The sequence below is a fragment of the Gambusia affinis genome, linkage group LG02, assembly GCF_019740435.1.
Source record: "Gambusia affinis linkage group LG02, SWU_Gaff_1.0, whole genome shotgun sequence".
Taxonomy (NCBI): Eukaryota; Metazoa; Chordata; class Actinopteri; order Cyprinodontiformes; family Poeciliidae; genus Gambusia; species Gambusia affinis.
In genome coordinates this window covers 19,051,572-19,067,125 of record NC_057869.1, presented here as the reverse complement: position 1 = coordinate 19,067,125, position 15,554 = coordinate 19,051,572, and the positions used below count along the sequence as shown (strand labels likewise).

General features: G+C 36.8%; 1 protein-coding gene across 2 annotated transcripts in view; it reads left to right on the top strand.

Annotated features, from left to right (window-relative positions):
* mettl15 (methyltransferase like 15) overlaps nucleotides 1-15,554 on the top strand; it is a 53,990-nt gene that overhangs the window by 19,524 nt on the left and 18,912 nt on the right. For both annotated transcript variants that reach the window (XM_044100794.1, XM_044100783.1), the window contains exon 3: nucleotides 10,379-10,515. In XM_044100794.1, coding sequence (XP_043956729.1) covers nucleotides 10,379-10,515 — 137 coding nt within the window. The remainder of the gene's footprint in view (nucleotides 1-10,378; nucleotides 10,516-15,554) is intronic.

Below are 15,554 nucleotides of genomic sequence, written 5' to 3'. Positions count from 1 at the left end.
GCACTTATGTGGATGAGGTTACAGACAATATTTTACAGTTGTACAATGCTGTGAAACAGTGTTCTTCTATTTTTGCTTTTTTAACATTTAAACGTTCATTTAAACATTGAGTTAATATCTAGTAAAGATAACCTGAAAGGTGTAAAATGTTTTCAAATGAGGATGTGATTCATTAAGGAAAGAAGGCAAAAAACAAAACTATCTTCACTGTTATATGATAAATTAACTGGAATTAACAAAAATATTTTTAAAAGGTTAACCTCAATTTCACAAGCCAACTTCAGGCATTATTATTACCTGACCAAGTGATTTAAATGAAACCTCTCTAATGACAGAAAAATCTTAAAAAGGAACACATAATTTGAAAAATGCTATTTGTTTACTCAGATTATGTTTTTAATATAATACTTACAAACAGGGGTGCTGGGTGGCTCAGATAGTACAGAAAGCTCACCAAATGCAGAGGCAATCCTCAATACAGTTGTCCTAGGTTTGTTTCCAAGTCCTGGGGCATTTACGACATGTCTTCCCCTTTTCTCTCCACCCGTTTTCCTGTCATGTTAAATGTTAATACTGGCAAAAAAATATTCAAAATGAAAAAACAAAAGCAAAAGAAATTTGTAAGATGCATTGTGCATCCTCTACTTCAGGTGAATTGTTTTGAAGTATATTTTGCTGTGGAATGATTTCAAGGGCCCGTCTTAACATCCCACATCTCCAAGGGTCCCAGGATCAGCACCCTGGACAGCGTTCAGCAGGACATAGTTGTAAACAAATTGTTAAAAAGAAATCCTCCGTTTGAACTGAAACCATCACTGAAAAACATTTTGATTCTCATGAATAGTTTGCTTTGGACTTCAAGAATCTTCAAGAACAGGACAAAATTAAATCAGAAGGAAAAATAATTTAAACATTAGTTTTGCTACCCATAAGCTGTTTAAGTACACAGCACTTTTACAATCAGCTGTGAAAGGTTGCTTTCCATCTATCCAGGTCCATAAAAGTTATATTTCCTAGTTGTAATTTAGTAATTTCCTACTTTCATTTTATTACTCCCATTATGTTTCCCCTCTTGGATTTAGTTCTCTTTTGGGTCTGTAGTGCGAAACAAACCTTGATTTGTGACAGTAAAATTCCAACTAAACGTAAACGTTGATTTGTTTCAACTTGTCTAAACAGTTTCTGCTTAAGTTGACATTAAAACTTGGAAATTAAAAGGTCTTGTTGTCCTGGAGGCCTTCACTGTCCTCACGTAGAGTGATTCCTCTTCTGCATTTCGAGCCTAGTGTTGTTTTTCTCTTTCCTCATCAGGCCTCTAGGTTCAATCTCTGTTCTCTCTCTCAATCTTGTGGTAACACTGTTAGATGTGTTTTAAGTTAAAAACAAAACCAAATAAGGAGAGAAGGACAAACCTTTCAGTAACAGTAATTCCTTCATCTCTAGTCTTCTGATTCCCAATGTTGTAGTTTGGAAACGTTTACTATTTGTTTTTCTTTTTAACATTGTGCAGCGTAAAATTGTACTTGCACATTACAGATTTGACTGATTTAGTTACTTTTCCACAAATACCATGAATTTGCTGCTGTTACTTTATGGCTTTGTGAACCCTAATAAGTCCTTAGGGTTTGTAAAGCAAAGTGACATAAGAGGGAACATAAATATGCTTAACCTTTCCTATGTGTTTTATAACAGCCTAGATTGTGCCTAAAAGTTGCTATATAAGGTTTGGGGAGACACCATAACAAACTTGCTCGCCAGCCTCCTGAAATTCTTCAAATAGTTTTTTAAGTTTGTCCTCAGCCTCCTGCTACCGTGAAAGCTGCACAGATGTGTCAGCCAGTAGCTGATGTCATCTTCCAGACAAGCCAAACTAGGAATGTTCTTAGAAAAATTAGAAAAAAGGGAGACCAACTGCACATTCAAAATGTCTGGCACTCTCAACACTACTTTCTTTGAAATATTACCTTCTTTTTTTTTTTTTTGTATTGCATACTTACATTGCTGCGAAAAAGTACTTGCCCACTTACAGACTTTTTGTTTTCGCTTTTATTGTCACATTTAAATAGATAAGTTTCTAAACTAACATGAGTCTATAAAAAAAAATTAATAATTGGCCCAGTTCATTATAAATGAACTGTAATGAACCACATTGTATGAAAGCTTTTCAGTTTCAAAAGCTATGCTGAAGTCTGAATACTGTAAAGTTGGAGAGGAGTGTGGGGTGTTGCATTACTCTAATACTAGAAATTTGCAGGACAGTGCCAAGACGGGAGCACGCCGGGGTAGAATATGGTAGTTTCTCTGACAAAATGGAGGACTTAACAGGTATGCGCCAGTCCATCACAGGACAAACAACCAAGCACACCCAAGGAGAATTTACAGAAACCAGTTAAGTCATTTTTTGGACTGTGGGAGGAAGCCGGAGTACCCAGAGAGAACCCACACATGCTGGAACTCAGTGTTGCAGCCAATGTATAATGCCGCTAGTTATAACATGTCTGGGGAAACAACTTGAAAACCATTCTAAAGAAATTAAGATTAAACGTTAAGAGCAATAAGTAATCAGATGTCAAAACTCCCTGTATTTTATATTTTTATTTGGAAAAACACTGAAATTGATCAATATTAATATGCTTCACTCTAGTTTGGTTTTTAAAGCAGCATTTTTATTTGTTATGTCGTTTATGTGTGAACCTTCTGAGAAAGATGTTTAAACATATCCTCCAATTCCCTCACTACACCATGCTGATTGTTCCTTTCATATTTTAAACAGCATTTGCATGTCTGTAAATTATTTTATTCTCCTAACAACAGTACCTAATGAAGTGTGTGTAAACCTGGATTTTGAATAACGACCTTCATCAGATTAAAACTCCTGTCCATTGAGGACACCAAATTTCACGGCAATTATTTCTTCATTATCGTCTGTGACATTTAACTGTGGTCCAAAATGATTGACTCAGGTGTATTGTGAGCTCCCAGGTTGGAATCAGACATTACCATCATAAAACATACACCTGTGTTTGTTTATGATGGTAATGTCTGATTACCATCAAGTAGGGAGGTAAGGTAGCTCCCTACTTTACTTCTAGTCTGCATTATTTGGAATAGATCATGGTTTTCTCCAATTCATACAAGGTCAGCTATATACAAAACGGAATTTGCAGAATTTGTGTAAGCTACTCCGTTTCTGACTTAACTTTTAAGAAAACTGCATAACTTTTTAATACGTTTGGGGTTCACATTTTGGGAAAGTCGTTCCAGAAACTTAACGTTAGTCTGACTAATCCGAAACCAGTTTTGAGGTTACTGGTAATTTACGATAATTGTCTTATTGGAGCGCTCAAATGAGTTCAGCTAGATTATTCAAAACTAATTTGAGGTGAAGTTGAAGAATTTAAAAGTAACCCTATTTCGTCATTATTGCACTCACCCTTTTGTTATCTGTGAGTACAACTTGTAGGGAAATGAATCTTTATGCTTGACAAGCAGTTCAGTGTTCTTGGGTTTGAAAACCTCAACCTTATTCCACTAAACAATCATCTCAACCTTTTGGCAAAATAGCTCAGTGTTATTGTTGCATTTAGTCTCTTCATGTGAGCAACAGAAAATTTAAATTAAGATTGAATATGCCAATTTTAGATCATGTGCACTCTCTGACTACTTCAGTGTTAAACCTGTTGTGACTTGTAGTGTGGTGATACTGGTGTCTCTGAAGTTTCCAGTCCGTTGTAAACTTGAGTCTTAGTGGTTCCCAGATCGATTCTGAAGATCTTAATCAATTTCTTTTCGTCTGATGGTGACTATTTAAGTTGTCTTCCAGATCTTGGCAAATAAGTGACACATTTAAATGAATGACTTTGAACCGAAAATCTCGGAATCATTATTTATTTGTAAATGAAAACCTTTTCTTTTCCAAATCTACAATCCTCTCTTTTATATCTTCGCCTAGATCCCTGCACTTTCCCATAGTTAAGTGCTGATCAACCCAAGGCCTTCTGTCAAACAAGGAAAAACTAACAGCTGTAAGCAATCACGAGGACTAAGGGAAGAAAGAAAAGTTATAATAAAACAGAAAATGCTCTACATTAATGAGTTTGTGTAAACTTCTGTCTAGAAATATGTTATCTGTTCTTACTGACAAATAAAAATGTTACACGCACAGGTTTTTTATTTCACAATTTTACAGCCTTTCTACCTAAAGAACGGCAGGCAATCAGAGTTAATTTATATGATCGCACATGTGTAATTCTTAAACACATACTTTTGGAATAACATCATGTCTTGACAATCTTGTATGTACTCCAAGACACTTATGTAACTACACGGTCACTTTTTCCTTGATCAAATTCCCAAACCTATTTCTGTCTCTGTTTTGAATTCTTAGCCTAACACCAGGGAACACCTAAATTAAAAAGTTTCCTCTAATATACCAGGGAAAACACTGTCTGCCTGTCAGGTTAAATTTATTCATTCCCAGTTTTGGAAATGACCTACAAACTTCAGATGAGTATTTTTTTTTTCTTTTCTTTTGTTTTTTTGTTGTTAAATGAACTGAGCCTGTTTTTACACTAGCAGACGAGTCTTGTCTTGACCAGTTGAAATACCTCTTTGACTACATTTGTTTAAACTCTTGCCAGGAGACTGCAAACAACACTGAAAGGATGAGGAATGAAAGTGTTTGTTGTAACTCTGTAGCATTCCTTCAACAAAAGAGAGATTAGTTCATCATAAAGGGAGGCATTTGGAAGGAGCCCTGTGGCAAAGAGTTTTTACAGTATTTCATGCTTCTTTATCCCTCATTGACTTACTCTGTCTTACTAACTTACTTACTTACTGGTACATGTGGTATTGAATGTATGTGTTGTAATTAATTTAGGTAGATGAGGCAGAAGGCTGCATGAGTCTCAGACATGACTGATCACCGTCAACATAATCTCTTGACAGGATAATTGTGGGAAGCTTTCATGCCGTTTGAGTTTGTCTGCTCTCACTGGCCATCTGTTTTGTGCACGTCCGCCTCCTACCTGCTATGCCCGTGTGCAGAGCTATTAGACTCATTTAAATGAGACAGAGAAACTTTACTTGCCCATTTTAAAGTAAAACAGATTTCCAAATGAGGAAACGAGCGAGAGATTGAGGCACTAACAACACATTTTAAGATAATATTAATATCGGCTATGCAGAGCAGCAGCTTTGAGGGTGAGATTTATGTGGAATGCAATGCTCTCTCTTAGCAATCAGTAAACCTAAAACCACTGTCTTTAATGCAAAGCTGAAGCTCTGTCCTCACCCACAGTATTTTTTTTACTGCACCCCTCCCTTCCAAATTTCTGCAAACTTGTAACTTGCCATGAACTTTGTGTGACAGAGAAAGAAATGCAACCGGTTACCTCCAGTCTTACCATGGCAACGGACGCGACAAGAAAAGCGATCCTGTACCTGTGTATCTGTCTCCCTAATGGTCTGTGTGTTGGTGTAACAAGATCTGTAAAAACTCCCCTCAATGACATTTTAGATCCCCCACTGTAACTGACCTGGGCTGGGGAGTCACAAGTAGGATTTAGGTGAGTACTCAGGCTTCTCTCAGGTTCCTGCTCCCCTTTTCCTAATGAATTCAACCACAAGTAAGCTCGAGATGAGAGTCTTGTTTGCCACATGGTCTTGACATAATATACTCTTGCACATGCTGTGTTTTGTTTATGTGAAAACGGGACTGTTTTTTGTTGTTGTTTTGTTTTCCAAAAGCTCAAAAGTAAAGCATGTATAGACTTGTATTTATTAACTAGGTCAAATGAGAGTCTTTAATGTAGTTTTGTTTTTGTTTACAAAAGAAATCCCCCATTAATAATGCTGAGTGACGACTGCTTATGTGTCCTGGATAATAGCACTTTGCAGCCTCACCGCTGGACTGCACAACTCGGACTGCTCCTAACTCTTCTGTTCCCTCTGCTGGGAAAGGCAGATATTGCACACCTCTCAAAGACCACAAAACACAGAAAGGAGCACATACCTGTTTTTAAATAATTTTCTTCTTTCATCAGTGCAGTTGTGCATCCAAAATCACCCATATTGTACCGTGGAAGCCTTCTGCTTTCTCTGCATAGGCACATTCTAGGTGAGGGCCTTGCAGACACCGTTCTGCATGAAATATCAATGTGAATGACTCATATCCAAGTTTGGTGGCAGTCATATTTGCAAATGCCAAATCTGTTATCACCAAATCTTTTCAATGACTTGTTTAGTCAATCTGGCAAAAAGAAGTACCTGGAGATGTTTTTTTCTCTACAACATCTTTTCTTTCTAAAGAGCCTTGTTTTCCACAGAGGGAACTAACCTTTTCTGAGTGACCTAAACATGGAGATTTTCATTTTTATTCTTTGGTATTTCAGTTGAGATTCAGTTTTGAATCAAGTAAAAATGTGTGGTTTTATTTTTAATCTATCCAGCTGATAACAACCAGCAACCACTTTAAAAAAACAAACAAAAAAAAAACAAACAAACTATGGAGCATTTTTACATAATTGGCATAACTGACATAAAAACGCTTGCGTAGCTTTTAGCTCACAGTTTTCCTACAGTGTGACAAAAGATCATCTTGGTAGATTCAGTTCACTCCAGAAGGCAGCCAGTTTCCCTCCTGGTTCACCTGTATCAACAATTATTATAGAAACAGCCTACTTTGCTGTATGTGTTTCTGTTTTACTTTTCCCTTTTCTTTTTTTTTTTTATTGAATAGCACAACAGGCAAGTTCATTATGCGTGTGACTCATCCCACTAGCCCACACCCCCTCCCCATCTGCTGCTGCGCGCTGGAAAGGAGAGGGAACCGCCATTGATCACTTCTTCCCTCACACATGCACGCACACACCCTACCTTCCACGTCACTATCGATCGACATGTTTAATGTTTTTGTGTGGAGAAAAGGTGGCATTTCCTTTAGTGTCATTTTACATCTATTTTCTAACATTTTATCAAAATCTAACAACTACCAGAGAGGACATGTGAAGAAGAAGAAAAAAAAAAACTTAAATGTGATCATTTCTTTTCTATCTCAGACTGATCAGATTGTAATTTTCTTTCATTTAATAAATAATTTCTGAAATCTGATTTCAGTTGTGTTACCCAAAGAGGAGATATAAGAAACTAGCTAGCATCAAATATGCTGCATAATGGTTGACAGTTATTGCACATTTTACTGCTCTCTCTCCTAGAGACAAGATTAACAAAGTAATATTTGTAACACTTATACTTTAACTGTGGTAGGCTATGGGATTATGTGAAACATTTATCTAAAGTAGTTGAGTTCTGTTGGCGCAAAATGCTAAAACTTCAGTAAAATGTAGAAAATAAAAGAATTACATTTTCAATACTTTGCTTGTAAAGGGTACAGTAAAACATTTAGCGTACAGATTCAGATCCTTACCAAAAAAGTAAAAACCTTTGTTTTCACAATTATGTTTTTTTTAATCTTACTTAAAAGCTCATTGGGACTTTACATTTACTTTAATTATTCACACACTTCGTTCTTTTTTTTATTTTTTTTATACACCCAAGATAAATAGTTTATTTCAAGGCAGATGACAATAAGATGTTTAGATTTTCTTTTTTACATGAAGTACCAAGCAGCTCAAACTATACAGACCATAAAATCTCAGTTGCATTAATGGTAAGGGTAACCCACTAGGATCTATGTCATACTTTTGTAATCTGTATAGTTTGGATATTTGCTTAACTATGGGACAACTTTCTGTCTCACCTGTTTGTATTTTCACTGGTTACTTTGCTGGTTAGTCTGGTCAATTAAAGGCTGGTAGAAAAGTGAAAGACTGCTGCGGGATCAATTTGTGAGTAGTTCCGTCATTTAGATGAAAGGGTTAGATGTTTTGGCAGTAAGATGATGTGCATTAGCATAGCAGATTTTTTTTTTAGTTTTGGTTTGGTTATATTGAATAACAGCCCCTAACTTCAGTACCACACAGAGAGCAGTCGGCCACCCAATAGACCCCCAGTCACCACAGAACCAGCAAACGTACCAGGGTGGAAGCAAAAGTGGACAAGACAATACCAAAGCTGACTACTGATTTGCTCTTAGATATCTACACATTTTATTGGTGTGACATATCAGTCATTGGGGAAAAAACCCCAAACATTTCCATGATTGTCAAGTGCAGTCCCAAGTTTTTTGGAATGTGTTACAGGCATCAAATTCCAAACAAGTGAATATTTGCAAAAAAATAAAATTAAAAATTAAAATTACATATCTTTGTAGTGAATTCAGTTGAATGTACGTCAAAAAAGATTTGCAAATGATAATTTTCTGCTTTTATTTAGGTTTTACACAATGTTCCAACTTCATTGGAAGTGGGACTGTAAAGCAAGAATCCCAAAGGGCTTTCAATTATTGCATCAGCCTATATGTATATATGTCTGGAATCTCTGTTACCAATCTTTTGTAGACATTGTTTTCTGTCTGTTTGGTGATTGCTACTCATAGTTTCTTGTTCTAATTTGACATGTTAGCTGAAGATTGTAAGTTAAAACTATTTTACAAACCACCATGAAAGAAGGGAACCTTGCAAAAGTACTCTAATCCCTTGAATTTTTTTCACGTTTAGACACATTACAACCAGCAAACTTTGTTAAAACATGTCTATTATTGGGATCATGTCATAGCCTGGCACCAAATACCGCACAGGTATATTAAAATTTTCAAATCATGCCACAAATTTGTATTTTGACTGCCTGTCTGGAATTTAACTAGGCCATTATATCACATCAATACATTTAACCTGTTTTATTGTTTTTCTGACTAAATCTTTAGGGTAGCTGTTCTTTTAAATGGTGAATCTCTACCCTAGTCTTGGCAACTTCTAACATATCCTCTTTCAGGATTAGTCTGCATTTACTTCCATCCAATTTACATGAACTTTGTTGTCCAGCCAGCTGTTGGCTGTAACATTTGGATGCTACAACATGCCAGCGGAAATGTGATAATGACTTTGCCAACAAGGAGGCAATCCTTCTACAAGGTCTTAGCTGCCAGCCTGCCTTGCCATGTATTGATTGGAATGAACCCATAGTTTCCTCACTGCTCTCTGATGATTTCTGCAAATCATGATGATTTTTGCACCATTCTTCTTGAGATTTAGCATTTGCAGCATCCAGATCAGGTGTGGACATAAACAACAGTGAAATCTCCCACAATATTATTCGTAAAAAAAATGCGATATTAATTTCTATAAAGTATTACAGCCTATTACATGCAAAGAGTATCTGTGTGTAATCATAGCTTCTGTTCCATCAGAGAGAGTGATTTTGAGTGGACTAGTGAGTTATACGATGGGGATCTTTGAAAATGTACTTACGAATTCAAGTCAGATCCGTTTTTGAAATGCACATCACTACTTTTGGGTAATTTACATTCATTATAGCGAGATGATTGTGCACAAACACTAAACCGGATGACAAGGCCAGTATTTGTTTAATGTGTCCAAAGACAATGATTTTATTGTCTGCTTGAGTCTTATGAATGTGTCCAGTTCCAGCTGACTCCATAGGGCAGGAATCTTCAAATCCTTGGTCAGTTTCCTGCAACTTTTAGATGCATTTCTGCTTCTACACACTTGAGTGAAATAATGAGGCCATCAGCAGAACTTGACTGGATACTGAGGAGGTAATTCAGACATTTGATTCAAGTGTGCTAGACTGGGGACGCACCTAAAAGTTGCAAGACATCGGTCCTTGAGGCCTGGATTTGAAGAGCCCTGCCATAGGGCATTTTTTTTTTTACATTTTGAACAAAGTAATTTTGTTGTGGGTCATTAAGCTTCTTAAGAAGACTACTGGCTAACTCGACCTGTAAATCAGTTGGAAAACCATGCCGTCATCTCTGTCATTTCCCAGAACTTGCTAGAGATTATAACCAATTTCAAGAATGATTAAACAAACACTGGCCCTGTCATGTTTGTTGCCATAGTCATTTTTATACTTGTCAAAAATTTTACAAAAGGTGAAGGGTAAGACTAAATATAGACACAAAAATAACTCATTAAAGCTTGTTGTTAAAACCTCTTACTGTGGGTGGATATATAAAATATATTTCAACCTTAATTTGAGATATGAGCGTTACATGTTTTCATTTGCACACTAATATATTCTTTGATAGTTTAATTTGTGAATGTCTAGTCAAACTCAGTTATGTCCTAATATAGAAATGATGTTGCTTGAGATGAGACAGAATAAAGTGTCTTAGCAGTGAACCACGGACAAAGAAACACTTAAGTGATAAACTACCATCATGATGACGATGATGAATCGTGTATAAGGAGCCCTGTTGTGAGAACAATGTGTTGTTTTCTCTCTTTCTCGCATGTAGGTGGTCCTGGACATGACATTTGGAGGTGGTGGTCATACCAAAGCAATACTGAACACTATTCCTGAAGTCACTGTCCTGGCCTTAGACCGGGATCCCACAGCTATTTCTCTGGCCCAGCAGCTAGCCAAAGAGCACTCGTAAGTGATTTTCTTGACTGTACCAGGACTCAAGTTAAAACTAGTCAATGTTTATGTGTCAGAAAGTCTAAAATTTACCACTAGTTTTTCTTGTCACAGTTGAAAGATAGACAGTTTTCAAAAGTGTTAGGTTTTATGGTAATTTTTTTCTCCTTAAAACATACTGTTTGCTTGATAAACAGCAGCATTGCAGCTTTCTGTCCATTTCTCACTTCTTCGCTGAGACCAATCCAATACAGCTTGCCAAGATACAGCCCCTGAGTTTCAGCATCCAATCAAATCCATCGTTCCTTCTTAACTTAAAGCTTTTCTCCCCCCACGCAAAGCTGGTGGGCCCGGCATGTCATTTGTCAGAGGAGGGCCCACGCTTGTTGCGTGAGGGAGAGGCTGCCTCCCACGGAGGAACTATAAGGTATGGGGAAGAGGGAGGGGGGTGCGATGGGTGTTGAGAAGTGAAGGGAGAGGAAGAAAAAAGACAGAAAACATAAGCGTGAGCGAGGAGGGAGACACGAGGACACAGTGGCAGGGTGAGAGGGAGTGTGTGTGTGCATGAGCGAGGCGCGGGTGGATGAAAATGAGATGTTCCTAAGACCATGGCGTGGGAAGGAATCCTTTTACGTAGATTCTGGGGAAACCTCTCTCAAGGGAATCTGCTGGAGAAATGTGCCTATGAGCAGGGGAATGACAATTAAGAGAGAGAGAGAGAGAATGAGAACCCTGTATTCAGTCAGCAGCAATATATCCCCGTTGTAAACTCCTCCACGCCTACTCGTGACGCAAGTTGAGAGAGGCTAGAGAAATCTAGCAATTAACCAATATTATTGGGAGCCTGAGTAAAAGACCCTATCTGCCTACGCGGTCCATCCACGCAATAGTGTTAGAGGATTTTCTCCCTCCTCTGTACTTCTGCAGAGGAGGGAGAAACCCTTAATGCAAACTGTTGAATGCTGGTGCTGGCTGAATCCAGTCATACCACACAAGGAAGGTAATTTCAAGTCCAAACACCTAAAAAGTACAAGGTTGTGAAGGCAGTTCTGCCTCCTAAGTAATATTCAACCATGTATTTAATGGGATTTGCCTCCTGCATGTTGAGCCTTGCTGTTCTCTGCATCATTCTTCTGGTTGCTATGACTTCACTGCGCTTGAAGCTCTGCAGTTGTTGCGCCCACAATACACGTCTGAAACGGCACTAGTCATTATTGAATTGACAAACATTGAATTTGCAATTATACATATTGCCGCACACACTGATTAATTATTTACTGTGTCCATCCGTCATCATTGGAACTGAATTCTTTAATGCATCAAAAGTAAATTGTAGTAGTTTACTAATATTTCTATTGTTTGTTCTGTTAGTACGTCTTACTTAAGGTGTTTTAAAAGATGCACTATTCTTGTGTAAGGGATTAACGCTTTGTGTAAAACAACAAAAAAAATATTCTTGTGGCTTTTAGAAACATTTGACTCACTGAATGATTTAGATTAAAAAGTTTATCACTCTATCAGTGAAATATTGAAAAATCCCTGCCTTTTACTCTTCATCCTCTCCCAATTTTAACTTCAAAGATTCTTCACTCTGCCTTGGATATAAAACTTTGTGATTTTGCTTTACTGTGAACTGCATATCTTCATCAGAGGTTTGATATTTAATAAAACTTTAGAAAATAATGTGCTAATAGCTCTCTATCAGATCTGTATCCAGTGTTTTATGCGCGATCCAGAAAATTTGTTTTATTATTTTAGTGGCTTCTAATGTTTTGCTTGCTGGAGAATGGTTATTCTGGACCCAAAATAAATGGCAGCCCGTAAAAACAACTTTCCTAATCGTCAAAAAACATAAAGAAATATTTTGACAATAAAGACCAGGATTTTCAAAGTCGATATGTGGAGAAAAACAATGTGTGTGATTATTGAATCAACATAATGGCTTTTTTTTTTTTTTTTACAATGTTTTTTTTGAGATGTAGTGTTTTAATAAACCATGGCTCCCATAAAGATTATGCCACAAAGGAAAATCTTATTCTATGGTCAGACTGCACACAAAGTGCTTGGGGTTAATTTTTTCAATCATTTGCTCAGTTCTTGTTTGAGGTTACTCTTTCTGTTTTAAACTGTGAGGTTGAATACTTAAAGCTCCTTTTAGAAAAGAAGCTAAAATGTGTGTATCCATCACTGTGTCTGTATTCATCTGAATATTAAATAAAGTCAAGTTTCTTTATAGATGAAAGTGCTTTTCATAATAATATAATACAGTAGTTGGTCATCAAGAATAATCATTATGACATTTATTAATCAATGTTCCAGTTTTTCTTTTTTTTAATTCAACTCTAAGCAGGTGGTTTTAAGTTAAAATAATTAAATTTGTTGTCTGTATTGAAATTTTCTGGAAGTTTGCTCCAGCTTAGTGGAGCATAAAAGCTGAATGCTACTTGTCCATGTTTGGTTCTGACTCTGGGGATGCAGAGTAGGCTAGAACCAGAAGACGTGAGTGGTCCAAAACACAATTTTCATGTATTTTGGTGCTAAGCCATTCAGTGATTTATAAGGTAATGGGAGTATTTTTAAAGCCTATTCTCTGAGCTACAGGAAACCAGTGGAAGGACTTCTGAGCTGGGGACATGTGCTTTGTTTTCTCGTTTTAGTAGAAGGCAAGCAACAAAATCACCTGTAGCTGTCTAATTTTTTGATCTGTGAAAACACTGTTGCAGCAATCAATTTTACTAGAGATAAACACATGGATGAGTTTCTCTTGATCTTGCTGGGACATTAGTCCTTTAATCCTAGAAATGTTCTTCAGGTGATAAAAGGCTGACTTTGTAACTGTCTTTATATGACTCTGAATGTTCATGTCTGAGTCCATCACCACGTAGATTTCAGGCCTGGTCACATGTTTCTAGCTGTAAAATCTAAAGCTGCTGACTTTACACAGTTCCTCTGTAGATCCAAAGATAATAACTTCAGTTTTGTTTCTGTTCAGCTGGAGAAAGGTACGGTTGATTTTGCTCTGACCAACTGTTCAGTGCCTGGGTGGGTTTGGAGTCACTTGGTGACAAAGCATTGCAGAGGTGTGTATCATCTGGTTTGTTATGTTAACTAATATTTTTACTTGTTGTCATCTCAGATAGCGGGAGCATGTAGCCATGAAGTAGTAGTGGCTGCAGGATTGACCCTTAGGATGCACCACATGCGTCTGCTCTGAACTTACCAATTGGCACAAAGACGCCCCTTTGTACATAAGATTTGAACCAGTGAAGTACTCTATATTCACGTCAATAATATGCCATGGTCAACAGTGTGAAATGCTGCGTTGAGGTCCAACAGAACCAACGCTGTGGTTCTTCCATATTCAGCGTGTGTGATGTACTAGCAAATATAATTAGAGACTGCTGACCTGGAAAGACTTAGAAATCGGTTTGTTACCCAAGGACTTTAGCACATCCACATTTATAATGAATCTGTCATCAGTGTAAGGTGATTCATTTTCAGCCTATAATGAAATCTATATATTGTCCTTGTGTGGAAAACAGTGACTCATGGGAAGAAATGCATCTGTTAGATTATCCAGTCGTCCCCCCACACCTAAACATTTTCCGTTTAATCATTGTGTTAATCACTGCCTAATTCAGAACTGGTCAGAGAAATCACTTGTATGTTCATCTGCAGTGACTAACCGTAAATGTAATGTAAAAGAGGATTCGTTTGATAACAGAAGACTAAGTTACATTTAAATGAAATTACTAATTAGTATTTTCCACATCTTTACTTTTAGGGAAAAGTACATAAATGGCACAATCTGCGGTGTTGCTGGTCTTTATTTACCCATTGCCATGGTGAATCATAGTATCAAAGCTTCATTGACGATGGCTTTTTTCCTCCCATTAATGACGCACACGCTTGACTCGGAATGAACACACTCAAATTTAACTAAAGTAAATCGGATTAGCTCAAAAGAAAAAGTCACGTAGCAGGTATAAGCACTTTAGAAAATGATTGCATCCATTTTTGGTAATACACTGCCTGATGTTAGCTCTAAAGACGTTTTCCAAATGTTTCTGTGTTGTCCTTGTTTATTCCGTATGGCAGCAATGATGGGTGTATTCTTATTTTCTGAAGGGATTTACAAATTCAAACATATCTCTTTTAATACCAGTCACAGACATATTAAACAAACATTTAGAAATTGAGATGTCTTTCCACACATTTATCACAGTGGCTTGGTCAAATTTTGGTCCATTCACCCAGACAAAATTATGTTTTAGAGTTAAAATTGTCAGGGTGAATGGCAGCCTTGCAGCACAACCTGATTTCTGGGTTATACAGTACACCCCTACTTATATATGTACGTACATGGTGATGAAGATTCAGTATATTTGAATATTATTAAAAAGACACAGAAACCGATGTTTTTAAGTCTTCGTTTCTTTCAATTATGATGATTTGGAATGAAAAAATTACATTTAGAATTAGAATATTACAACAGACTAATGAAAAAAATAATGATATAGAAAAGTAGTCCTAATGAAAAGTGTGTTTAACCTCTGCTTAAAGGCTTTTTCAAATGGTAAATGACCTCTTAAGCATTTTTCAAGTGCAGAGGATCCCAAAGTGCTTCACACTACATCCAGTCACTCATGGAATCACTGACACTTCAAAAGATTGAACATTTATTTTACTACTTATTTATTTAATATTTATCTAAAACAGGAACAATGCACAACATACAATAACCTCAAGAGGGAAGATGCACTTTAGCAGGTTGTAGCGCTAATTGCTAATTTCCACCTCTAGTCCCTGACCCAGCTGGTGAAAATTTTAAAAGAAAAAAATACATAAAAATTGTCTGTCTTATTGCGGCTGTTATTCTGACAAACCACCTGAATGCATTTAAAAATAGATAAATCGATAGCTTGATAAAAGAATGACTGGTCCAAAGAATGTACCAGCTATTTATTTACCACAACTAATAAATCACCAGAAGCAAGCAAGTTTATTTTGGTAAAAAAAAGAAAACTAAACAAAAGACGAGTTTCTGTTTTTAT